This window comes from Serinus canaria, chromosome 3, assembly GCF_022539315.1.
Source record: "Serinus canaria isolate serCan28SL12 chromosome 3, serCan2020, whole genome shotgun sequence".
Classification (NCBI taxonomy): domain Eukaryota; kingdom Metazoa; phylum Chordata; class Aves; order Passeriformes; family Fringillidae; genus Serinus; species Serinus canaria.
In genome coordinates, this window is record NC_066316.1 from 8,553,970 (window position 1) to 8,580,573 (window position 26,604).

The 26,604-nt window shown below is 42.9% G+C and overlaps 1 protein-coding gene across 1 annotated transcript in view; it reads left to right on the forward strand.

Moving 5' to 3' along the window:
- XDH (xanthine dehydrogenase) overlaps nt 1-26,116 on the forward strand; it is a 50,219-nt gene extending 24,103 nt beyond the window's left edge. Inside the window, exons 15-37 of the mRNA XM_009096148.4 lie at nt 1,863-2,047; nt 2,821-2,989; nt 3,434-3,523; nt 4,207-4,376; nt 6,781-6,904; nt 7,289-7,408; nt 8,952-9,048; nt 10,049-10,173; nt 10,841-10,974; nt 12,398-12,485; nt 13,120-13,206; nt 15,037-15,228; nt 15,710-15,855; nt 16,817-16,898; nt 17,464-17,559; nt 18,276-18,404; nt 19,402-19,476; nt 20,343-20,395; nt 21,489-21,603; nt 22,210-22,275; nt 23,839-24,027; nt 24,466-24,633; nt 25,341-26,116. Coding sequence (XP_009094396.2) covers nt 1,863-2,047; nt 2,821-2,989; nt 3,434-3,523; nt 4,207-4,376; nt 6,781-6,904; nt 7,289-7,408; nt 8,952-9,048; nt 10,049-10,173; nt 10,841-10,974; nt 12,398-12,485; nt 13,120-13,206; nt 15,037-15,228; nt 15,710-15,855; nt 16,817-16,898; nt 17,464-17,559; nt 18,276-18,404; nt 19,402-19,476; nt 20,343-20,395; nt 21,489-21,603; nt 22,210-22,275; nt 23,839-24,027; nt 24,466-24,633; nt 25,341-25,391 — 2,751 coding nt within the window. The 3' untranslated portion in view covers nt 25,392-26,116. The remainder of the gene's footprint in view (nt 1-1,862; nt 2,048-2,820; nt 2,990-3,433; nt 3,524-4,206; nt 4,377-6,780; nt 6,905-7,288; nt 7,409-8,951; nt 9,049-10,048; nt 10,174-10,840; nt 10,975-12,397; nt 12,486-13,119; nt 13,207-15,036; nt 15,229-15,709; nt 15,856-16,816; nt 16,899-17,463; nt 17,560-18,275; nt 18,405-19,401; nt 19,477-20,342; nt 20,396-21,488; nt 21,604-22,209; nt 22,276-23,838; nt 24,028-24,465; nt 24,634-25,340) is intronic.
- The last annotated feature ends 488 nt before the right edge of the window (nt 26,117-26,604 follow it).

The window sequence follows — 26,604 nt, forward strand, 5'->3', positions numbered from 1 at the left end:
TTGATCTTGTGATTAAAGCATCACTTTTTGCCAAAATGAGAAGCATTGAGGTTGCCAAAGGAAGACACTGTATTCCTCCATCCATATGGCAGTCTCATGGCAATTTCACAAAACAAATGTTTCCAAGCAGGGGCAGTGGCTTCAGCCCTATGCAGCTTATTGATCTGAGAAACTAAAACAACTTTTGAACTCTCAGCTTCCTGGTTTCTTGGCTGATCTTTGCTCACAAAGAGGGAGGCTGAAGTTCTTCAGGGCATGTCTGGAGGTGCTGGCATGTAGCAGGCAAAATTTTCTGCAGCTGTGGTTTCCTCATGAATGAAAGCAGGGCTGTTTCAGCACACAGGTAGATAGAAATTTTTGGTTTGTTTTTGTCTGAAACTGATGTTATGCCTTGCATTCATGTAACTTGTCACACCAAGGGTAAGACTGGCCAAACAAGAGAAAGAATTAACATGCTCTGTTGTTTGCCAAGAGACCCAGGCAGACATGTGATGTGAAGGTTCTCTTACCTACACTCCAAGTGAGGAAAGGTCAGGAGTGCCATTCCTCCCACAGGACTCTGAATGAAGAAAATTAAGGTGTCCTGTGAGGAGTAAAGGGAATATTGCCCTCTTGTTGCAATCCTGTTACTGGAAATCTCTTGATTATGTAGTAAGAGAGGAGGCTGCTTTTTCTCCTCTTTGAAAGCTAATTGTTTTAACAAGCAGAGTGGCAGAATGTCCTCACTGGGAGGATGCTATTGATGCTCCTCTGCTATTATCTGCTGGCTGCTGAGTAATTATTTGGATTGAGGAAATGAAGCACACCCTTCAGTTATATCTCCAGTAACAAGTGCTTGATGCACAAAAGGGGCCTCTTGTGAAACTGTTGTCATTGTCAAGAGGAGAGAAATTGTTCTGTCTGATAATGAAAGAATTGCTGTCCACTTCAGATTAGAGGTAATTAGTGAAGCAGACTGCTGTGCTGTGTGGAGTCACTTGGAGAGAAGAAACCTGTCAGGAAACTCTCCAGAAGGGCAGTGCAAAGACACCAGATCTGATTCCTCTCTTAGTCTGCAGGGTGCCTGAACAGCAATTTGTCTCACCTGCACTACAGGCAGGCACTGAGAGGACTGACATGCTGTGGCTCCAGGGTGTCACCACTGCATGGGGCATCCTGGTAGGGTTTTAATCTCATATTTACAGCCACTCTTTATAAGGGAGCTGCTGAGGTTTGGGCACTGCAGTTGCTGATGCGTTTACAAGAATTTCCTCGCTCTGTGGAGACTAGGATAGTAACTGAGAATTCTATTTCCTGTAGCAGATTAAATTTTCTTTTATTAATTATTCTGGTCTACTGAATAGACTGAATTATTAATACTGAATTATTCTGGTCTACTCTAGAACTGAGAGACATTTGTGGTTACTGATTTCAGCTCTTGCAGATTTCAAAGACTTCTGAAGGGAAGAGGTTTAGGATAGGAGTTTTACTGATTAGACTTCCAGCTTAGCAGCCCGGGAGGAAGAAAAACTTGTTGAGAAACTGTAATTTTGTTTATGCACAAACAATCTGTCTTGGTTCTTCCTCTTGAAATATGGAAAAATGTGACAGGCATGAGCAGATCTCTGTCAAAGCTTGTTTCCCTCACAGTCCTAGGCTTGGTAACAACCACTGAACTGATACATTAGAATTAATCACTGAATTATGTGAAAATAAACAGTGCTGCCTGAACAAACACGTCCTGCGTGGCCCTGCACAATGAATCAGCCAGATACTGTTCCCTGGAACAGCTCATGCACTTAGAGACAGGTAAACAGCTTGTCCACATTTACACTCCAAAGCATGCCAAGGTAGAGGATAGAGAAATATTTTCTTGTTTTCAGGGTGAATACTTCTCAGCTTTCAAGCAGGCTTCCCGTCGTGAGGATGACATTGCTATTGTGACCTGTGGGTTGAGAGTCCTGTTCCGAGATGGCACAAGCCAAGTGGAGGAGATGAAACTAAGCTATGGAGGAATGGCTCCTACCACTGTCCTGGCACTCAAAACTTGCAAGGAGCTCACTGGCAGGTAGGAATTTTTCCTGTGATAAAGATTGTCTAATGGAACAGTGGGGATTTTTACAGGAGCAGTTTAAATATCTAAAACATCCTAAATGCTCTCTAAGAGTACATCAAAAGAGAAAGGGGAAGAAGTGTAGTTATGCTTCTGCAGCAGTGTATTTTGTGTAATGCTTTGCTTCCTCCTGTATGCCTTACCCTCAAAGATCCATGCCATTCTCTCACTCAGAGAGACATTTTCTTTCCAAATTCTCTCATCAGTTGAAGTGGACAGCAGCTAGATGTGTTCATGGCCTACAAAACTGGGTTCATTTCAAGTTGGACGGAAAAATCAGGGTTTTTATCACGCAATAGCTTTGCCATATCTTTAGGGAAGGTAACATTTGCCCAAGATGACAGCAAAGCTCACATGTGTGCTATGACAGATAGAACTGATGGCTGTTGCTTGACAGCTCATGGGAACAGCAGGAAGCTGTGTCAGGCCATGTTTAGGTTGGATACCAGGGGAAAAGTTTCTACACCCAGAGGGTGGTTGGGCACTGGAGCAGGCTCCCCAGGGCAGTGGTCACAGCACCAAGCCTGACAGAGTTGAAGAACCATTTGGACAACAATCTCAGGCACACAGGGTGTGACCCTTGGGCTGTTCTGTGCAAGGCCAGGAGCTGGACTCGATGGTCCTGATGGGCCCCTTCCACTTGAGCATATTCTGTGTCAGAAGAGTTAGTCTGCCCTGGAGAATTTATGTCAGAACAAGGTCTCAGTGTCCCCTCTGTTCCCTTGCAGAGACTGGAATGAGAAGCTGCTGCAGGATGCCTGTCGCTTACTGTCGGCTGAGATGGATCTGTCTCCTTCTGCTCCCGGGGGCATGGTGGATTTCCGACGCACGCTCACCCTCAGCTTCTTCTTCAAGTTCTACCTGACAGTCCTTCAGAAACTCAGCAAGAGTGGCACTGTGAGTGCTCCCTGGGAAGGCAGATTTGGGGAAGGAGAACCTCTTTGTACTGCCTTGGTGGGGAAGGCACGGGGAGAGTTCAGATTTGAGCAGAGTCCCACCTGATACCAAAATCCATGCTGCAATAGCTGCCCTACTGCTTGCATAACATGACTTGTGCATCTTCCCACTTGCTTCCTCGTGGCACCTTCCCCTTGTGGTGGGAGGGTGTGGCTCTGTGGTTCACAGGATGATTCCTGGGCTTCTCCCATTTGCTGCATTGCAAGTGGTGTTGTGGCCCTGTGTTTGTTCTTGGCACAGAGCCTGAGCCTCGGTCGCCTTTAACTCAGTAGATTATGGATTACCTTGAGGGGGAGATGGAGAATGGAAAGTATCCTGAGCTACTAGGGAATGTGAGAAAGGACTTGGAAGGGAAGGTGATTTTCTTTAATATGTCTCTGGCAGAAAACTGTGTGTGAGCCTGTCCCTTCAAACTACATCAGTGCTACAGAGCTGTTTCACAAAGATCCCATTGCAAATGCCCAGCTCTTCCAAGTAAGTAGCAGCTTTCCCAAGTAAGTAGCAGTGTCAGCATAACATAAATGCAGACTTTTCTGTAGCTCAAACTGTGCTTCTTATCTTCTTGTCTCCCTAAGGATGGTCATCACATAAACTTTGATAATGCCATGCCTGAATATTGTATTTGGGTCTCAATCCTTTCCTCACTTTAGGATGCTGCTCTTTCATATTATTGCCCAAGGGAGCCCAAGGTTTCTCTGTTGCTGAGGGCGTTATAAAAATTGCTTTTCCTCCTGTACCCAGCTCTACATCCAAACTGAAACTCCCCTTCTGCTTTGCCTAGTTATAGCCAGCCTTTCTTGGCATCTCTCAGGCTTCACACTCATGTATCTTCTTTCTTATTTCTCTGTTAGTGACCCATTCTCTTCAGCTTTGAGAGTAGCATCCAGTTTCACAATTTGAACCTTCTTATGCAAGAAATCAAACCCTCCCCTTCCGTAGCAATTTCAAAACCCAAACTACTTTCACTTCATTCCCTACAGCTCCCCTCTGTGTAGTCACATTTTGTACCACCTTGTTCACCTTCCTTTCCCACAGGACTGAGCCCCCATCCCATTCCCCCTTCACTAGAATGTCGCACAGTGCTCTCTGCTCTGCCATCAATGCTTCCATCCCCTTCCACCCATGCCAGTAGTAGCCAGCCGTGTGTTTTACCCCAGGAAGTGCCCAAGGGGCAGGCTGTGGAAGACATGGTGGGCAGGCCTCTGGTGCACGTTTCAGCAGCCAAACAAGCCAGTGGAGAGGCTGTGTACTGCGACGACATCCCTCACCACGAGAACGAGCTCTACCTCACGCTGGTCACCAGCACCAAGGCCCACGCCAAGATCCTGTAAGTGCTGCTTCTCTGTTCCAAGTGCTGGAAGCATCCAGTGCCTGGTGCCTTGGAAAACATCAATCTGTCAGGGTGTGGGTGAGGGAAAGGTTTTGCTTAGGTGGGAGCTCCAGTTCTTTGCACATTGTTACGTGGAGGCGAGCTCTGTGTATCTGTGACAGCTGCCTTGCAAGCTGCCAGTGGGAATGTGAGGGAACCAGCTCCAAACTTTTGGCTTTGCTGAAGCACAAAAGCTCACAGCCTAGGCCAGACTTTTTGCATTTCCCATCTCTTATACTCAGGCATGCAGGATTCAAAAGGAGCAGGGTAGGAGAGCACTGCAGAGGTTGGGATGTCATTTTAATCACTAACTGGAGCATGCAGCTTGATGATTCTCCTTCTTTCTGCCTGAAAAATGAGGTTGTAAGATGCAATTCTACCAGCTGTCCTGCTGGTGAGCCAGCTGTGGGCACTGGGTTTTGCCTTGCAGGGTGCTTGCCTGCACTGGCTCTGATCAAGCCTCCTGTACAAAAGTCCTTTGTGAATTGGCTTCAGCTGTGAGGTGTAGCCCAGTTTGGGCTTGGCTATAGCAAGGTGGACAGGTCAGTATTTGGAAGTGCAGCTGTCTCAGAAAACACCTTGTCCATCCAGGGCATGACTGGTACCTAACTTATAACAACAGGGAATAGCCAACTCCTCAAGGCCAACCCTGGCAGGGAATGCCATCTACATTCTCATATGAATTTTAATGCTGCCATGTTGCAGGGCTGGCTGCCCCCACAAACCCTAATTTTGTTTATGTGGTGGTGGTTCTGCAGGCTCTCATCTGCCCTCAGCTGCTTTGATGTGGGGCACTCTGTGTTCCACTGGCTCATGTCATCCTCAACAGCCTTGCCATGTGCTGCTCATTCCTTCCTGCCTAGTTAGGCTTCCTGGGCAGAGCTTTCCCATTGTGGCATGGGCAGCATGGTGGTCAGGGATGCACAGATGCAGTAATTGACTCCCAGGTTATGAAAGGAACTGCTCTGTTCATCACAGTTAATTTTTAGGTGTTGCAATGTGCAGTGCAGACACTGAAGTGGTGTTACTACCACCAGGGCAGATGGGGAGACAGAGAAGGCATCCCATCCACGCTTGTGACCACAACATGCAGTGTTTTCTAGAAGTTTCTGTACACATTCTCTTGCATTTATGTTGTGTACATATATTTCAGGCTGGGAGCCTGTAGCATTCTGCAGAGGAAGTAGTACAATATTTTATCAGGGGACAAAAGTATGAACCTATGATTTTGGCAGTCAAAATATTGACTCTGAAAACTTCCACTCCATCCTAGTCAAATATTGAACACCAAGTGTAAATCAGACACCAGCTGCTGCCTCTGCATTTGTAACTAAGGGAAAATGTTGGGGTGTTGTTTCTGAGCTATTGCTGCAGAAACACAGGAAAGAGAACCTTCCAAAGAAAAATAGCATTTTGAGTTCCTGCTCTCTAGGGGTTCATGTAGGAAAGTTCATTCATACATTTAATCTCTTTTTTTAAAAGTCTGTGGCTCACTGGGATGTATTAACAGCTGCTTTCAGGCACAGTTTATATCAAAGTTTTAGGAATCTAAACAAGTTGCTGAAAAAATTGCAGCAATTTACAGAAGGCAATAAATCATTCAGTCAGCAAAGCCAAAGCCACAGCACTTCTATTCACAACTGTTTCTCTGCAAAGCCAATGTACAGAATATTGCAAAAGGATCCTAAAAGTCTTTTGCAATATATTTTACAAAGTTCTCCATATAGAAATTAAATTATATTGCCCTTTTTAAGTTATTTTGTCACTGAGTTTTAAATCTATATATGATTGAAGCAGACAAGAATTTTGGTTAGATACTTCTTTTGCTGATTACCAAAGAAAGCCTTTCATGAAGGTTTTTGTCTTTTTGAGCATCACTTCTTTTGCATCCTCTTAAAAACCCTGAAGCTTCCTTATGATTGATCCTCAACAATTTCTTCCTGACTCACCCATGGCAGATGATACATGTCTGCACTCAAATTTCATATTTATCCATATTCTTGCCTTCATGGCAGGAATCATGGCAGCTAAGAAGACAATGGAGGCACAGCATCACTAACACCAAGTTGTTAGCAAAGGATCTTTAGTACATGTGGCAACTGGATCAACTTCAGATATGTCTTGGGAAAAGATGTATGACATAGTCCAAAGAAGCAAGGGGGTGATCAGTCTCACAGTCAGGATTAACATTTTCATATAGAACCCAAATTATTTTAGTCTCATGTGTTATGCTGTCACAGTCTCACATGCTGTTCCCATGGCATAGCCAAACTTGAGGAAATCAGGCCTGAATTTGTATTGGAATCTCATAATCACACCAAGAAAAAATGAGAAATAACACCATCTCCCCTTCTTTCCTTAGTTCTGTAGATGCATCTGAAGCTCAGAGTGTTCCTGGGTTTGTGTGTTTTGTCTCTGCCAAGGATGTTCCTGGCAGTAATGTCACTGGAATTGCTAATGATGAGACTGTCTTTGCTGAGGATGTGGTATGTAGCTGAAACCAGCCTTTTTCAGTCATGCTGCTCAGGATATACATTTCTCATACTGTCCACTCAAGCCCTCTACCTTGTGCAGAGATAATTCTAACTGCACTGGGGTCAATAAACATCTTACTGCCAAATTCAATGAGGCCCAAGTCCCTTTGCCCTGTGCCCCTCTCCTCTGTTATCTCCACAATTCTTTTCTAAGCTGCAGCCTCGTGGGACAGGCTTGCTCACTCCAAGTTTGCTTGTGATTATTTTCCCTGGGCTGATTTTTAGTAGACTGGTCTGCAAACTGCATGAAAGAAATAGATAAAGAGAATGATCATGAGTCTCTTATCACTGCACACACACACCCCAAATGATGGTGGGTCCCAATCTTGCCTGTAGGTCACCTGTGTGGGTCATATCATCGGTGCAGTCCTTGCAGACACTCAGGAACATTCCAGGAGAGCAGCTAAAGCTGTGAAGATTAAGTATGAAGAACTTCAACCTATTGTCACAATTCAGGTAAGATGGCTCAGTTCTGCATCTGCAGTTGGCTTGGGCCCCCCTGCTGTCCAGATTTTTCTCACACATGTGGTTACTGAGCCCCACATTTTGTTTGTGTTTGTGGCTCCAACAGGACACTGATAGAAGGAATAATTTGTGTATTTAAATATAAAGAAGGCTCATCTTTGGTGCCCTGCTGATTTAGAGTACATTAACTTTTTCTGTGCTATTTAAAGCTAAAACAAATAAATCAAGCTCAGGGAGATAATATTGTGCTCAACAGAAAATTGTTTAAATAAACAAGGTTACTGTGAGTTACATTGTTACCCACAGAAGCTTGCTTTTAATATTCTCTGTTCTGACCCTGCTGGCTTCATTGATATCCATTCCCTCTTCATTCTCTCATTTATAACAAGCAATAATAAGGTGTGAAAATGTCTTTTCTAGCTCTGTCACTGCACTGCTTCTCTGAGATTGCTGCAGACCACTTGTCTAGTTTCTAAGCTGATGAAATTAATTTTCGGGAGCTCACTCCCTGCTGTGAACTGTATGGCCACAGTCTTTGAGTGGCTTTTCTCAGAGTTGAGGAAATTAATATCAACAATGCATGATCATTTCATGCTTTTTTAACTAGAAAATTCGTTGACAAGATCTCCTCATGAGACAGTAAAAGCAAATGATAATACCTACACAGCATTCATTTCTAGGAATGAGAAAGAAAAATGTATGAAGCCTTTTTTAGTGGAGAAATTAGAAACACAGGATTCTAATGAAACGTTTTTAATAGTCAATCTTTCATACCATGTATTTTGTAATGAATTTTACATGAAATTGTATTCAATGTAAATAGAAGGAGTCTGTGGACTGTCTCGTGCAGACATTGGTATTGTCATCTGAGGATTTGGGGTTGTTTGGGTGATTTGTGGATTAACAATGTGTGAGACCTTTGCCTTTCTGAGGCCTCTAGTTGTTCATTCACCCAGGGAACACGAGAGTGGAGCCAAATACGTGCTGGTGGTTTTTTGGTTTTTGTTGCTCAATATTTGTTTTCATTATGGAAAGCTTCAGTTTTGGCAAAAGGAAAATGCCTTTGTTAAACTTCCCATATATACTTCCCTGTATATTAGCTCAGAAGTGAGCCACTTCTGCACTTTTTATCTGAGAGGTTTCATTTTCTCTTTCTCTTTTCATTTCTTTTTTTCTTTTTTAATTTTTTCCCTTTTCTCCCACCCTATGGCCTACAGACAAGAGTTAATATAAGTTGTAAGTTATTAAGTTATAGCTCTGGTGGTTACAGGCCTTGAGGTTCTGGGTCCACAATGTAAAACAAGTCACAAGGATTACCTTAAGATTGTCCAATTATGGTGGTGTTGGTTGTGAAATTGCTTTGTTGCTAAAAGTTATTTTCTATTGCTTTTAGTCAAGTCTCTTGGCTACTACCATAGAAAGTGTCTGATAAGTTCTTGTGCTTTTTTATCTTGGATATTTCTCCTTCAGTTAGAGGAATGTTTGATTTCATTCCACTTAGACAAAAATGTCATTGTGTCTTTCTGTTTCCTAGGAAGCGATTGAGAAAAAATCTTTTTTTAAGGATATAAAGAGGATTAACAAGGGAGATGTGAAGAAAGGATTTGAAGAATCTGATCACATTTTGGAGGGTGAGAATAAGCATTAATAATTTTTTTTAAAATAGTATAATTTGTGACAAAATAAGTCAGCTTCCTATTTTTCCTCATGATACTGAGAGTAAGGCTTGCAGGACTAAATTAATTTCATATAAAGTCTCAGACTGATATGCAAATTTTATTGTTTCAAACAGACCTGGATGCTGCCTGTTGAGCCCCCAGAAAACACTCTTTTTTCAATGAAAACACACATTTTTCTTGAGCAAATATTCTACAAACTGGTTTTTTTTTTCTTTTCTGAAATTTTTCCCTATCCAGACATAGTCTGGTCTAAATCTTATTGACAGGCAATTTTCTTTAATCTGGTGTATGGCTGTATCTTAGGCAAATGGGCCACAATGAACAGGGCCATGACTGAGAAAGGAGGTTGTTTCTGACATTTAATTGTGTGTTGCATGACTGGAAATTGTACCCTCAGTACTGCCAGGTAAGATGCCCTGGGAAGGAGCCACGTGCAGTGATAGAGAGTTGATTCCCAGTTTGATCATCTTGAGGAATTTTGGGTTTCTCTTTTTGTGCTCCTGTTTCAAAGTCTGTAACCTTGTATTTTATCTACTCAGCTAGACCATACTTGATTTATTTTTGTTCTTATCTCAGTGGTGTTATTGAGGCAGTCTTGAAAGGCACCAAATCCTGAGGCTTCAGAGATGCTGGATCAATGGCATGGTGTGCAGAATTTTACTTTTGAAATGCCAAGCACTTGTGGTGTATAATTAAGATTTATAGAAAGTGGAAAGGAAGCATGTATGAAATTTTTTATTGTGTTTTGTTATTTGTTTTATTTTTTGTTGTTTTTTAAACATTGAACCAGAAGCATCACTTTTAGGGCTAGTGATATCCAGTGCTGGGCAAAGCAAAGGGTTCTCACTTAACACATGTACAGAAGGCAGTAGATGGAAGACAATATGTGAGAGGTAACACCTTATAACACCAGGGATGCCCCTTCTGTGGGGCATTCATTTCAATTTTCTAGGAGAGATGTACCTTGGTGGTCAGGAGCATTTCTACCTGGAAACTCACTGTACTTTGGCTGTGCCAAAGGGAGAAGATGGTGAGATGGAACTCTTTGTGTCAACCCAAAACCCAATGAAGACACAGGTACTTCTCATTAACCTGGTGCCTAAAAGGCATCTGTTTCTCAGTTTCAGACTAGATGAATCGTTGTTTTATAGTTGCTCTTATTTTATTCTTTAATTAAAAACCACATAGGCTTAGAGTTGGTAATGGGATCTAAAACCCTTATCCATCCTGAATCTCCTTCCAGGTGACAGGGATATTTCTGTTGGCAACCTATCTTTGTTAAGAGGGATTACATGCTTAGCCCTTTCTGGGGAGAGTCCCAGCTGCTCAGGAGACACAATGCTTGAATGACAGCTCAGAAAGAGAGGTGGTGAAACCCCTGGCTGTGCACCAGCTCTCCCATTCCTTGAGATTGGCTAATGGCATTTGGCCTGTTTACTGGCTCACCAAGAGTGTGCAAAGGTCTCTCAATGCAGTGAGGGTGGTATGGATGTCAAAGCCTGTGCTAAATGAGACCTGTGTCTGGGTTACCTTATCTTGTGTCATTCTTTTCCTGAATCTGACTCTGTGTGCTGCAGCACTGGGCCTTTTCCCCTCAGAGATCAAATGCTGGGCTTATTGGCTCCAATTCCATCAAATCCAATATTTGCACTGTTGAAATAGTTTCAGGAAGACAATGTGTTGGCATTTAGTTCTTAAATCCAGCTGAGCTCCCTGCATGTCCTGCTGTTTTGTTTTTCTTTAGGAGTTTGCTGCTAATGCACTGGGAGTGCCTTCAAATCGGGTTGTGGTTCGAGTGAAAAGAATGGGAGGAGGATTTGGAGGAAAAGAGACTAGGAGTACTATTTTGTCATCTGTAGTGGCTGTTGCAGCCTTCAAGTAAGTTTGGGTGTGGAGGAAGAGAGGTTTTTTTTCCTTCGGACTGTCCCAGGCTCCCTCTTTCTGGAGCACCATTTTTGCTGGAGCACTTTCAATACTCTGTGTGTACAACTCATAGCAAGCTTGGGATTTCCCAAAGGAGGTGTCTGATGGGTTCCTAGCTGGCAGGAGGGATTGAACCTGCCCAGAGGAGCTACATTTATGCAGGAATGTCAGCTTTTAATAGGAAAGGGGGGAAAAACCTCCTTATTCTTCACTCCTTTGGTGCTCTCTGAAAACTCTTGGATCTCAAATTATTTGCCTTTCCTCCTCACTTCACCCCAAACCATTTCAAAATCCAGCACCAACTATGGGGTTTTTTTTTGTTTAATAGAGGTCTGAGAGTCTCTTCTTTGTTCAAAACTCTACTACACCACTCTTGCATCATTTTATGTCTGCTCTTCTGCAAACTCCCTCTTGGGATTTTTCCCTCGGAATGGTGGCAAGCCTTGGAACCCACACTTTTCAAACCCCTAAAAGCTCAGGGAATTAACCTAGGTTGCAACCATTATGTAAAGAGTAGGTTGGCAATGTGCTCCTGGTTTCTGGAGTTTTGCTGTGGGCTCATGTTTAGCTGTGCAGATTTTGGGTGGACATGGCCTCTGAGGTGACACTCCTGCCCTGCCCTTCCCAGTACTGCCCTTGCTGGCAGAGCTGGAGGGATCTTGCAACACAGCAGCAGTTTGATACAGCACCTTTGCACAAGGACAGGCAAAGTGAAACCCTGTTTGTAAATTGACTTTATTTTTTTTCTGTTCTGAGCAAACAATCTGCTTTCTTTAATTAATCAGTAATACATTTGCATCCTTTTCTTCTCTTTATCTCTGCCAGCCAAACCACTGTTTGACATCCTGGAGGCTGCAAAACAACATATATGACATTTGCTAGATACTGGTACAACCTGAAGACAGGCATTTGGAAGGCAAAATTGTTAGAAAATTAAGAACCACTCCTACTCTCCCCCTTGTTTTCCTTCTTGATAATAAATAAGCAAATAAAAAACAAGGTCAAATTGAAGGCTAGTTAGTACTTTGCATTATTATATAATTCCTGTGGCATTGTCTTTTTCAAAGCCAAAAGAGTGCCTTGAGAAACAGTCTGGGAAACAGTGATTGCTCAGTTATTAGCATCTATCTCTAAAGGAAATTATTCTTTTTTTAATACAGGAGTCTTTGCAAGAGTTTTCACAAACAGGTCCCAACTTCGGAGATGTTTATTTTTTTTACTCAGTCTTGCCATTTCCTTAAGAGTAAGACACATGAACCAAGCAGTTTACCAAGCAGTTAACTGTCCACTGCCACCCTGGAAAGACAGAAGAGCCTTATTCTGCAGGAACTGCACTGTGCATTTCAGGCTTTGCCTGAAAACCTGTGTTCTTTCCCAGAGCTGGCCGTGCAGTGCGCTGCATGCTGGATCGAGACGAGGACATGCTGATCAGTGGTGGGAGGCACCCCTTCCTGGGCAGGTACAAGGTATGCACACACGTGAGCAGAGCCCATGTGCTCTCAGTGCTGTTCCCCTGAGACATCACAGAGCAGTAAGATATGATAAAAAAATGCTGCTGTGGTTGTTTCACTGCTGATGTCCCCTGCTGCACATGGGCCACATCAGATGGGCTGGAGCATTTTTCCTGCTAAAGGGCTGCAGAAGTTATTTTGGGTTGGATGGTTCCCTTCTTGTGACCTCAGCATAAACAACTCTGCCTTCCTTGCAACCAAGACTTTGACCCTGCTGACAATCACATTTCTTTTCGAGGTTTCCCCATTCCTGTAAAGCATCCTTTATACAGAAATGTGCTTGTTTAACTTCCCTTCTGCTTCAATCCCCTCCAACTGCTGCTGCTTTTGAAAGCAAAAGCCTGTCAAAGAAATTGTGGCTGTGGTAAGCAGCCAGCACTTAATTTAGAAGAGTTCTCTGGAGCAAGATTGACACATGCATGAGCTCTTTACTGGGGACCGCCCTCAGCTGCTGGCTGTGCCTGCCCTGTGCTGCACTGGGGACAGTCAGCCCTCTCTGCCTATGTGACATCCCTTCAGTTTTTGGGGGCAAGCACAAACCAGAACATTCTGTTGAAAACTGATTACTGAGAAGACACTCTCTTGACAGGTTGGCTTCATGAAGAATGGGAAAGTCAAGAGTCTGGAGGTGTCATACTACAGCAATGGGGGCAACTCTGTAGACCTCTCTCATGGTGTAAGTAAAATTTTCTGATGGCTAATCAAGCAGAAGGTGTGTTTCTGTGCAACCTTCTGCTCTGCCTTCAGAGAGCTGTTGCCTACAGCATTGCTTGCACATGCAGCTCTTTGACATTACTGAAAACAGATTTTGAAGGGCTTTTGGAGCTTCTACAAATGCTCTGTGAGCCAAGTGACCTGTCTTGGCATGTGCCACATAGTTCTTATGGATGCTGTAATAACTCGGATTGAGCAAAGGGGTCAAGAATGTTTGCTTTGCATTACAGAGGGCTGTGATGGAAAAGCTGTTGCACAATGCAAGATGGCTGATAGATCCCCAGCTCTGGGGAAAGATAGTTCATTGGAGAAAGAAGCATCCCAGTCAATAGGTTGATCAGGGCAAGCTTGTAAAGAACTGGCTAAAGCCAACACTGTCTTCACAAGCAGTAAGGACAAAAAATGGGCCCAAGTTCTGAGTTTGTCTCCAAGAAGTTTTGCACTGATGAGTAAAAAACTCTCCTTTTCTGTCATGTGAGTGACCAACTCAATAGCCTAGTGTCACTCAGGTTTATTCTAGCTCACTTCCTCCAGTCCACCAAGTCTTTGATAATTTTCTGTAAAAATTGATCCTTTTCAATAGGAAAGAACTGCAGGAGCTCTCTACCAGAACCACATTTGATGCTGGCAATGTGGCTGGTGCTGGGCAGAGCAGAATGACAGGCAAGTGTCTTTGCATGAGCTGAGGGCCTTGTTGAGAGCACATCTATGTAATTGCCTTTTAGACTGTGTGTGAATCAGGAGACTGGAAAGTGCTCCATGTAGAGATAAGGTTTGGTTGTGTGTAATGTCCTCTCTGTGCTGCTGCTGGAAGGGAAGTCTGGAAACACAAGCCAGAAAAAAGTTCTGGCCCTTTCCCAATGTGGACAACAAGTGGACAAAGATCTCAAATCTTGCAGTTCAATAGTTACTGAAAATGTTTATTTCATATGTTTGCCCTTCCTGACATAGCCCAGTGTTGAGTCACTTTTCCAGTAACAGATTACTCAGTATAGTGAAAAGAAAACTCTGTTTCTTCCCAACAGACAATGGCATTTACTAACAGTTTGACTCAGCATGAGCCCAGGGCCAAAAAAGGACTTTGAAGCTCAATCTGTCCCAGAGCCATAGGAATCAACAGAGAAGTGTGCTTATTGTCCTGTTGTTCAGGAGTGTGGCATTCACATTCTCTGAACAGAGACATAATTCTCTCTCACAGGATTTTTCCTGGAGAAGCACAAAGAGAAGAAGAGAAAAACTATTCTTATCTCTACTTGCTGCTCCTGTTGTTTTTGCACATGTGGAATATGTTAGGAAGATTGTTTACCTGAAGTGATTTGTCAATTGGATCCTGCTGAGGATTGTTTTGTTTCCTTGGCCAATTGGCCCAAAGCTGTGTCCTGGCTGTCTCAGAGAGTCAATGGTTTTTCTTTAGTATTCTTTAGTATCTTTTGTATAGTATAGCATCTCTTTAGTATAGTTATAGCAATAATGTAATATAGTATAGTTTAATAAAGCAATTGTTCAGCCTTCTGAATCAATGGAGTCAGATGGCAATCATTCCCAGATGTTGGGGTCGCCCTGCATTCCATACAAGAGGACACCACTTGACATTCCATTGCACCTGGGAGGCAGTTCTGGCTGCACTTCAGTGCTCATCCAGCTGCGTTGACTGCAGCACTGCAGGGTGCTAGAGAAAGTGCTGATTGTTGTAAATTACCTTCAGAGCTTCCAGTCTGGTTTTGGCACTGGTGAGAAATCTGACATCCAATTAATGTAAAATGTGTCCACCTTCATTCCTTTTCTTCACCAGGTAATGGACAGAGCCCTGTTACACTTGGATAACTCCTACAACATCCCCAATGTCAGCAGCGTGGGCATTGTTTGCAAGACCAACTTGCCTTCCAACACAGCCTTCCGTGGCTTTGGAGGGCCCCAGGGAATGATGATTGCTGAGTGCTGGATGAGTGACCTGGCTCGGAAGTGTGGCCTGCCACCTGAGGAGGTACAGACACCTTCTGGGGGGGCTGTCTTGTGAACAAGCTCTGAGAACTGCATCAGCCACACAAGACTTTTAAGCATAAGAACTTTTGCTTCATTTTTGCTGAGCTCCCAGCAGGATCTCAAGCTTGTGCGACAGATTCGTTCTAGCATGGATTATTTTCTGTTTAATTAAATTCCTTGGTAGCCTTAATTTTGTAGCATCTGCTTTAAGGATAGATATTAAAAAGAAGAGAGTTTAAAGGCACCAGGTACCTTATTCTTACTGACAATGTACTTTAAGTCCCAATCATTGAAAATGTCCAGCCTTAATGTCTTAGTTCATGTTTTCCCATAAACAGATATATGTTTGCTAATTGTTTTGCTCCTTAGCTCTTTGTAGAAAGAGCAAAGGAGTGAAATCAGGAACGAACACTCTTTAGATCTTATCCCTACTTGTCCGAAGCATTAAACTTGGCCTATCCTTTCTGTCTCTTCTTGGGAAGGTGAGGAAGCTCAATCTGTACCACGAAGGAGACACAACTCATTTTAACCAAAAGCTGGAGGGATTTACTCTACGAAGATGCTGGGATGAGTGTTTGTCCAGCTCTGGCTACCACGCCAGGAAGAAACTGATTGAAGAATTTAACAAGTAGGTGTCCTGGAGCTGTCTTGTCACTGGGCGCACCTGTTGCCTACTAACTTCTGAAGTCCTCTTAGCAACTCAAGTGATGTGAAGTCACACCTGATGTTTGCAGACTGTCTTCTAAATATTTCTCCTTTTGAAATCCCTTTATGCTCACTGTCAGAGGAAAAGTCCATCAGTAAGCTGGTAGCATAAACAGAGCCAGAATCAGACCCAGCATGATGTGATTTTGTAAGTGAACTGTAGCAAAGAAGTGGGGGGGGTCTGTTACGTCCAGCTAGGATTTTCACATGACTACCAAGGCAATCTGTTTATGCTTTCCTCTGCCTCATAGGCTTTTTTAGTTGGCTTGTATATTCAACTAAACAGTTAACAGTATGGACAATTGCAGAAAGCATCTTCAGTTGCAATTTCTTCTTGTTGGAACACACAAAGAAAACCTTTAATACAAATTAGTGATGAACTCAGTCTTTATCACAGTCAGGTGTTTAATTTCCATTTGATGCACAGTCAGAGGAAAGCACAGTATTGATTTATGATAAAAGGCACATGGGTATATGTGGTGTTTGCAGGGGTCCCAGGATGAGGGAAGAGACAAGAAAGTTGACTCTGTGTTCAGAAGGCTTGATTTATTCTTTTATGATATATATTATATTAAAAACTATACTAAAAGAATAGAAGAAAGGATTTCATCAGAAGGCTGGCTAAGAATAGAAAAGGAATCAATAACAAAGGTTTGTCTCTGACCAAGACAGTCTGGACAGCTGGACTGCGATTGGCCATTAACTGGAAACAACCAGATGAGACCAATCCCAGATCCACCTGTTGCATTCCACAGCAGCAGATAATCATTGTTTACATTTTGTTCTTGAGGCCTCTCAACTTTTCAGGAGGAAAAATCCTAAAGAAAGGATTTTTAATAAAACATGTCGGTGACAGGTATATGAATAATGTTCTTTCCTTGCAGGCAGAACCGCTGGAAAAAGAGAGGGATGAGCATCATTCCTACCAAATTTGGCATCAGTTTCACTGTCCCATTTCTGAACCAGGTCTGTAAATGTCATTTGCCCTTTCACTAGAGAAGTGGATTTATGCTGCCTCCCCCAGGCCTTCCTCCATTTGTACCAAACTGGAGCTTCTTGAAGAAGTAGTGAATTAAGAAACAGCACACATTTTTCAAGCCAAAATGAGCACCACAACAGTTTTCAGTTTATACTGTCCAAAAGACACCACAATATAGCTGCATTTCCATGGTATTGTGTTAGGTTGATTTTTCTGTCTTTTTCAATAGTAGAAACACTGCTCCTGTGTTTGAGCTGATTTGATGGACTGTCAGTGATGTTGAAAGGTCGAGGTGAAGGGTGCATCTGTGTTTCACAGAGGCAGGATTGGATTACTTTACCTGCTTTCTGACCTGAAAACACTGGCTGGGGCTTGTTATGTCACTGGAACATCTAGTGAGTTGGTGAGACTAAGCCAAACTCACCTCAAGTGTAAAGAAGTGGCTTTAGTTGCACCAAAGAACAACCTTAGTCCGGTTCTGAATGAATTCTCTCTGTAGCCTGCTAAGTACTCCACTGGTTAATTTATGATGATTAATGTTCCCTGTTGTAGGCTGGAGCTCTGCTCCATGTGTACACAGATGGCTCTGTGTTACTTACACATGGTGGGACTGAGATGGGTCAAGGACTTCACACCAAAATGATTCAGGTAATAATGAGTTTGGGCCTAACTGAATAAGATGTCTTTTCAGGACAATTACACTTTCCTTACAACGTTGCCTCAGGCACCTTGACACTTCCTCCGTGTGCCTGCAGAGAGTAACAACTCAGGACTGATTCCTCTTCATTGTTTGAGCAGCAGTGCTAGATTTCCAGAGCATTATCACAACTGAGTATTAGAATTAGATTCTTCATCATCCTAAATCACGTTATGTAAATAATGGAGGTCATGCTTACAGTTTAACTACTCTGGCAATTTCAGTTCTCCTCATAAAGGTACAGTGTCTATCCATTTCATGTAAAAAATTGTTGTATTGAAAACATATATATCTATATGTAGATATCATATGCTAGTGCTTTTGTAGTTTGAAAGGCTTAAAGGAGCAAAATTCTTTTGGCAGGAAAAATCTCATAGGGCTTTTGATCTTCTGATTTTTTTTGACTGTTGAGAGAAGACATAATAGTGAAATTAATGTCTGTCATTGTGGAAAAAGTGTGTATGCTCACACACATTCAGTCTGTGAAATTCAAATATAACAATGTCCTGGCCAGTTCTCAGTTACTGAAACAACTCAGTCTGCAGGAAAAATGGAGTTTATGGTGGGAAAGGGTAGAGGTAGCAGTGTGGATCCTGGCAGTGCCAGCAATGAATGACAAAGCTCATATATAAGAGCTGCTTACCAGTTGTTTACCTTTGATTCACAGGTCGCTAGCAGGGCCCTGGGAGTCCCCACCTCCAAAATTTACATCAGTGAGACCAGCACAAACACTGTCCCAAACACCTCGCCGACAGCCGCTTCCGTCAGCGCGGACATCAATGGAATGGCGGTCTACGTACGGGAGCTGGGTTCTTTAAAGCACTGGGTTACAAGGGAGGGCTCCAGGGCATGAAAAGCTGCCCTCTTTTCTCTGTTGTTGCTTAAGGAAAACAACCATCAAAAGGCAGTTCCAGTGTAAGGATGTCTCATAAGGTTACCTAGCATAGCTAGCAGTGGCATTAGATTGTGAATAATTATATTTTTTCAAGTTATTCGAAACTCTCCTTCGATCCTTTGGTACTTCTAAAAATAGAGTATTTGGGATTGCTCAGAATGAGCAGAACAAAGCATCCATTTAAATAGCCAGCTTCAAAGTAATTAATACAGCCCTATCTATAACAAATGTATTTTGCTGCATGTGTTAAGAGCAAATGGTTTGAGAGCTGTGCTCCACAAGCTCTAAGTGTGGATCAGCTCAGAGCAAGTGTTCTGCTGTAGCAATGGCATGGTCATGGCTGTCTGCCATGGTGGAGTTACCAATGCATATATTTGCTGGGAATGTGATTTTTCCATTTTAAAAGAAGAATTTAGTACTGGTCATTCTCAGTTTAAAAGACAAGGGGAAGTGAAACCTGCAAAGTAAAATAATCAGGCTGTTTTTATTCTCTGCATGGCTTATCTGTGTAGGTTGAATTTTGGGAAGAAATTTTTTGTTCTTTCAGAGTTATTTTGTAAGCTATGCTGAGCTGTCCTGTACAGATGGGGTACAGATAATGTATAAATGAGCAGACTTCTTATATTTTGTGTCATGGTCCAGAAAGTTCTGTGCTGAATTTGGGATTCCTTTCTGCTATCAGCACAGCCAATCTCTTTTAAAATCCTTTTCAGACAACATTTCTTCCTATGTAGCAAGACATCCATTAGGGAACTTTGTTCCTTTTTATGATTTGCCAAAGTCCTAAAGGCAATATTGATTTAAATACAAGATTCTTTGAAACTCTTAAAGGGCTCTTAATACCATAAGCTGGCTATTCAAATCTTAAAATATTTCTTCTCGCTCTCTTTGTTTCTAGAATGCATGTCAGACTATCCTAAAAAGACTCGAGCCAATCAAACAGTCTAATCCCAAAGGATCCTGGGAAGACTGGGTAAGCTGTTTGTGTCTGTCATGAGACAAGTGGACATTATCAGAGATTGTTTTAATTGGCAAACCACGTGTGCAGGTGTGTTCTCCAGGCCTTCTGCACCTTGCTAGCACAGACTTGAGCAAAGACAGTGAAACACAAACCTGGCACAGATTTCCAAGTAATTAAAACTTACAAGAGGTAATCCCTAAGATATCAGTTATTACTTTAATCCTGAGATTTCTCCAAATTTTGGGGCCTGCCTACGACAAAATTAACAGACAAGTCTTGAGTGGTTATGTGTAAAAAGTCTTGAGTGGTTATATATATCTTTGTAGTCAGGCTACAGTCTTGGACAGAAGGAAACCTGATTTTTAATGAAGGGATTCTTTAGCACAGACAGCTCTTGTTGAGCTGCCATCCAGCCCCTATAGTGCTCCTTGTCTGGAATATCTCTGTGCCCTCAATGGGAAAAGATGGATGGGCTGTAAGGCTCTCTTCAGATCTGAGCCCTGCTCTTCTTCCAATGAGTTTTGACTTTGGGATTTGGAAGTCAGGGTAGAATTTTCCTCACTAAAGTCAAGATGACCTGTCAATATAACCTTTGTCCCTGAGGCTAAAAGTCTAAGCTGTAGCTGAGAGACAAACAAACACAAGCAGCTCTCATCCTCTGCCAATGATTTGAGTTCTGCCCTTGGTAGCTGCTGATGGGGCTGTCTGGGGAAGCAGCTGCAATCATGGTGTTTGGCAGTGCTGGACTTGGGTAATGAGACAGCTGTTTGTCACTGGACATTTGCTACTTGAGGCCTCCTGGAAATGTTTTTGTGCAGTTATTTTGAACGACCTGGTTGTACATTTTACTGTTTTCAAACTCTTGTTCACGTTGCCAGATTAAAACTGCCTATGAGAGCTGTGTCAGCCTGTCAGCCACGGGGTTTTATAGGTGAGTGAAAATTCACACTGCAGAGGCACCAACTCAAGTGCATGGATTGCATCCAGGGAAATTCTGGGAAGATTTACAGCCCCCAGCCCCCTGTAACTGCTCTAAATTAGAGCTGCATCCCTTTCCTACCTACAAGTGATAAGCTGAGGTTAACAGTCTCTTGGCTGGGGAGAATTGATTCCTGATGGAGCACAGTTCTGAGGGCAGGTAAATCTGGAGTAGATCTGACTTCATTCCAGCTGACCTTGGTCTGAAGAGGCATAAATGAAATCAGAGCTTTGCCTGGGGCTCTGCTCTGTGTCAGCCTTGTGGCCTAGTTTTGCACTAGAACTGCCATGCAGGATAAGAGGGGACAAGGGTTGTCCTTGAGGAAAATCCTGTTTCTTGTGTCAGGAGCAGATACCAGTGTTTCCAGCAGTGTTCTCCCACTTCAGACTCTTGCTGAACCCTGTGTAGTTCTGAAATGAGGCACTTCTCTTAGTCAGCTTTACAGCTGGAGGAAAGCAGAGATCCATCATCTTTAAGGCAGAGGAGTTGATATCAATAAATAAGCATAGTGTTGAGAAGAACCTATTTAGGACTAAAATACACCATGTGTTAGTTTCTTTTGCACCCCTGAAACATATTTTTTCTCTTAACCAAGTGACTTGTCAGCATTTTAATAAAACAGTTTTCAGATAAACTATAAGTAGTCAAAATTGCCATTAACTGTGCTTAAAATCAGTTCTAAGCTTAATAGAGTTTCTCCTTCAGCTTAACTATGTTCTGAAGTTTAATGGCCTTAAAGAAACATCCAACTGCACTCTAAAAGCAAAGGATTTTCTATTGGATTGGTAGATAATAGTCATCACAAACCCTGAGATTTATGGGCAAATAAAGATGGCTAAAACAGTTTGGTTGTTTCAATCAGGTTTTAGAATACAGAGTAAATTAAGCAGATTTCTCTTTATAGTTGTTTACGCTTTTAATTTCTGCATGGGCTTGACAGAAGGAATGAACCAAAAGTGAATAAGTAGTTTGATAAGTAGCAATGTAGTTCTATTTGTTTTTTTCCCATGAAATTAAATGTGGTTTTGTTTCTCTTTGTATCAAGAATTCCTGAAGTTGGCTACAACTTTGAAAAGAACGAAGGGAAACCCTTCTCCTACTTCAGTTATGGAGTTGCTTGCTCTGAGGTTGAGATAGATTGCCTGACAGGTGACCACAAGGTGAGGGGTCAGCAGTGAAACAGAACAAATACTGGGTGTCAGCCCATTCCTGGCTCTGTCATTGGTCTGGTGTGACCTTCAGCAAATTTCTTAACTCCTCTGTTCCACAGTGCAGCAATCCATAAAGTGTAATAAAACAATAATTACCTACCCTGTGGGGATTTGGGGCTTAATGAATGATTGCAAAAGTTATTGGATTTGCCTGAGTAAGAGACAGCAGCATTGTGTTGGCACAAAAGTACATAAACATCCTGGAATTGAGTTAATCATTAAAAATAACACTGAAGACTTCTGGAAAGAAAGAAAGGGGGAAAAAAAAAGAAAAAAATTAAATCAGGATCTGACCTAGTTGGTTATGCTGAGCTACAGGCCACTGATACCAGCATCTTGGAATTAATGTTAATTGGGTCCACTGGACCTCTGGGGAAAATTGCAATGAGTTCCTTTGAATTACTTTTGGGGTGAGCTCAGATTAAAAGTCAGTATGAGAAGTTCAGCTGAGATAAGATGATGTGGGATAGTGTTGGCATACTCTTCTTCACATGAGACCATGGTGGACCAGTTCCAGAGATCTGTGCTGATTTACCCTTGCTCCCTGTTTTTTAGAACATTCGAACAGACATTGTTATGGATGTTGGTACCAGTCTGAACCCAGCCATAGATATAGGACAGGTAAGTGAAAAGTATTGCTACTTCCATCATGTTGAGGCCATCACACTGCTCTCAGGCTTTTCTATTTATTATCCCTCTCCAGGTTGGGCCTTTGCAAACACACCCTTTTTAACTTGGCACAGAATTACATAGGGAAATATTCTGTTAGGGTTTGGGAATTTTTGGCTTGGATAATAAGACTACAGGATATTGTTCAGTTACCACCCCATTGATGTTGTTCAGGCTAAATCCCACACCTGATATTTATATTCCTATCTGTCAATATTAAGGTTATTTAATTTAGTGAAAATTCTCCTGACTAAAGAGTTTGGGTGGCAGATTCTGTCCTCCAGCTGCTGTTGTGTAGAATTCTCAATATGAAGTTGGACCAGTCACTTATCTTGCAAAGTCCTTGGGCAGGCACAAGATTACTTCAAAATTTTGTGCAGTAATAACCACACTATCTTGTAGCAGATAAAGGTAATAAAGCCAGGGTTGTTTGACAGACCAAGAGATGAATTGTTAGATGGCCAGATGCTTATCTAGCTATCTTAGCTCGCTGGCCAACTCTAGATGTTGATATGGTGTAACTCCAATGAAACTGCTGCAGGATTTGGGATGACAGGAGAGCATGAGTTGCAAAGCTCTGTCTCTGCTACAGCCAAAATGAAATTTCCTTAAAAGTAACATCTTTTCTGAAAGAGATTATTTTTGGAAGTGTCCAAGGGGAGAGAGGGATTTTCTGTCTTTGCAGCCTGTCGTTTTAGGTTTGGGAGTTGAGAGATGGGCTAAATGGAGCCTGTCAAAGGGGTCTTCAGTTCCTGTGTCCTTCCATGAACTGCTGCAGAGGATCTGGGGGCACAGGAGAGAAAAGATGTGGCATGAGTGCAGGAATACAAGTACACAGAGATAGGTCAATGAGTGCTTGTGACTGCTCTGGCTGTCACATACCTCAGTGGGCACAGAGAGCAGAGCTGCTTTGTGCAGCATTGTTCAAGCAGATCCTCTTCTCATCATCTTTTTTCTCCTAAAATGTACAGTAGAAAAAAATATGCAAAGTTTTTTAGTACTTAAATGGATAGGGGAGTGTTTTTGCAGGTGTCTGTGCTGCTGACCTGATAATAAGCAGCACTTAGGAAAGTATTTATACTGAAATAGAAAGCATAAAATAGTTTGTCTTTAGATGTTTCATCTTCAGTCCTTTTGGTCTACTTGTCCTTTGATATATCAGCAAGTTCAACTCATTCAGTGTTCACCTGCCTGGGAAGAAATCAATATTTTACCATTGATTTTTTTTTTCTGTTGCTTCATCAGAAAATTCCTGTCCTGTGTTTATGGAAAATCTGTTTGCGTGTATTTGTAAATTGCTTCATCTGCCAGGGAAATGCAGCCACATTTATGTGGGAACACAGGAATTGTGCAAAGACTCTACCCAGCAGAAGGGACAAGGGTTTAGAGATAAAAAGCGGGATCTGAGTCAGGTGGGAAGGGTTGAAAGCCCTGGTGGATGTCATCACTGTTTGTCCTCGTGCAGGGAAGAACAACAACAAGAGAGCCTGTAACCTTGTTTGGATGTGTTTGTAGATAGAAGGAGCCTTTGTCCAGGGTATTGGGCTCTTCACCATGGAGGAGCTGCGTTACTCTCCTGAAGGGAACTTGTACACTCGAGGGCCTGGCATGTACAAAATCCCAGCATTTGGAGACATCCCAACAGAATTCAACGTGTCCCTTCTCCGTGACTGCCCCAATAGCAAGGCAGTTTACTCATCCAAGGTATGCCTGTGAGGTCTGTGGCCTCTTACTGCCCCATAACACTGTGAAGCTGAGTGGGATAAAGTCATGATCCTGTGTTTCTACACAGTTCATCTCATCATGCTGTGGTTACTCTGAGGTCAGGATGTTTTTCTGTTTCTTATCAGAAATGTGTGAACTATCCTTTCTAGTTAGGAAGAACTGAAGTAACCTGCACATTGCTGCCCTGATTGTTCATTATACAGAACTAAAGTGGCTTTGCTGTCTGAGAAAGCTTGTATTTTCTTCCTGTTTCTTCTTTAAATGAACTGAGGGTTGATTTAGCTCAGTCTTTCCTCACTGATCACACCTGGCACACTGGAGGCTGTTTTAGCATCAAGTTTCATCACTGAGCATATCTGGTAGACTGAGGTTCCCATCAGGAAGGCAAAGCCTCACTCTTGCTTGTGCTCTGTCTAGGCTGTGGGAGAGCCCCCTCTGTTCCTGTCTGCCTCAGTGTTTTATGCCATTAAAGATGCCATCTACTCAGCGAGGAAGGACTCTGGCCTGACGGAGGCGTTCAGGCTGGACAGCCCTGCCACCCCAGAGAGGATCCGCAATGCCTGTGTGGACATCTTCACCAAAATGGTAACATCCCCTGCTCTCACTGCCTGCTCCCTGGCCAGCCTGCTCATGGCAGTGTGCCTGGAAGTCACAGGGGCCTGGGGCTGGGATTATGGGGGCATGGGGAGGCTGTGTCCCTTCTCCAGCAGATGGGTTTTGTTTCATGGGTGTTATCCTTCATTTGATGTGCCATCAGCTGAGAGCCAAATCCCCAGGCCAGCACTGCTAGGAAGGGCTGTATCTCTGAAGTTCAGTCCATTCCATTCTCCAAGTGTTGTGTGTGGAACACTGGCTGCTTGTCCTGATGCTCCTGACTATCATCTCTCAGAGAATCATCACATATGGGTGAGGGCCACGGTGTGATTTAGTGGTGTCCCTTAGCAAGGGAGGGGGAGAAAAGTGTCCCTTCAAATACTCCCTTCTTCAGAATGTTACGGCCACAGGAGTCTCCTTAGAGCTGTGGACTTGATCTAAAGGAGTGCAGGAGTTATCCCTGTCACTGGTTTCTCTTGGGCTGCTCTGTCATGGTGTTGTCACAGGGCTCTGTAGTAGTCAACTATCAGGCCCCTATCAGAAGTGCCATGAGACAGACATCTCTGTTTGGAAAAACTGGGATAGGAGCTTCTAGCTTCACAAAGTCCCCCACCTGAAAAGCAGCACAGTGGGACATGCTGAATATGCTGGACAGGACCCTCATTTGTTGCTAATTCAAATATTTTTTCTCTTTATAGTGCCCTTCTGCTGAGCCAGGGACCTTTAAGCCATGGTGTGTGCGTGTGTAGGAGGAAAGTTTGAGGAGCAAACTCTGCTGAAACTGAGCTTACATCAGAGGAACCACAAGGCAGTAGGACTACAATGGAGAAAAAAACCCAACGTGTTCATGTGGCTCACCCCCTGATTCACAGAGCTTTCACATTTAATTGTCCAATCATTATTTTCTCTATGAGAGGAAATTGCTGCCAGATTATAGCTGTGATGTAAATTCAAATGAAGACTAAGCTGAAGGTGATGTTATCCAGGTGTAATTGAAAAATCTTACAGATTTCATATAAAATTGCTGCAAGGATGCTTCTTACCAGCCAATGTGAAATGGCAGGGTGGTTGTTTCTTCTTTTTCCTGCTATGGGGAAAAGATGTATCACCTTGTGATGCTATGTAAGAGGGACTCAAATGTGTTGATCCCAGACATAGAGTCCTCTAGCTGAGATGGGGGAAGGTGTAAAACGTGCTGAGGGCTGGACCCTGCTTCCATCATGTTGAGGCCATGTCCCCTCTGCACACAAAGCCAGCTGTATCCTAGAGGAAGATGGCAGGACTTTTGGTGTTGGCTAAAGAAGATGGTTTTGCCTGTGTAACAGAAGTGTTTCAGAGGAAAAGGCTAAAATGTGGCCTCCAACTGATTTATCCCAAGTTCAATGACTGTTGCTTTGTCTGCACCTGGGCTTTAATAAGATTTTAGTTCAAGTGCTACCTTGTCTTCTCTGATTAAAGATAAAAACTAAATATACCAAGAGTACTTCCAGCAAGATGCTGCTTTGTTTGACACAGACTTTTCCCATCCCACACCTCCACTTCTCTCCCCATCCTTCCAATAAGAAAGGACACCAGAGACCTTGAAGTATCAGAGAAACTTGCTCATCGATGTTCCCAAGGTAATTCATACCACCCTAAGGAAGGGGCATGAGGAGGTTGGGCACAGCTGGGGATTAGCTGGCTCTGGGTGCCCTCTAGGGTAAATCCCTTGCTGTCATGGCCTTGCTTTCTTTTCAAGAGATTTCTTAGTTTTGCTGAATGTAAGGGAATGGATACATTTTGCTACAGGGAGTGCTTGTCTGAAAACTGTGCTGGCTATGTGATGACCTGGTGTCATCTGGATTGAAGATATTTTCCATGTTGGATTTAGTGCTGGGTGTCCCTCCTGACAGGTTTTGTCACTGTCAAATTCAACACTGGAGCACCATGTTATCTCTAGATGGTGTCAGCCACAACTGTGCC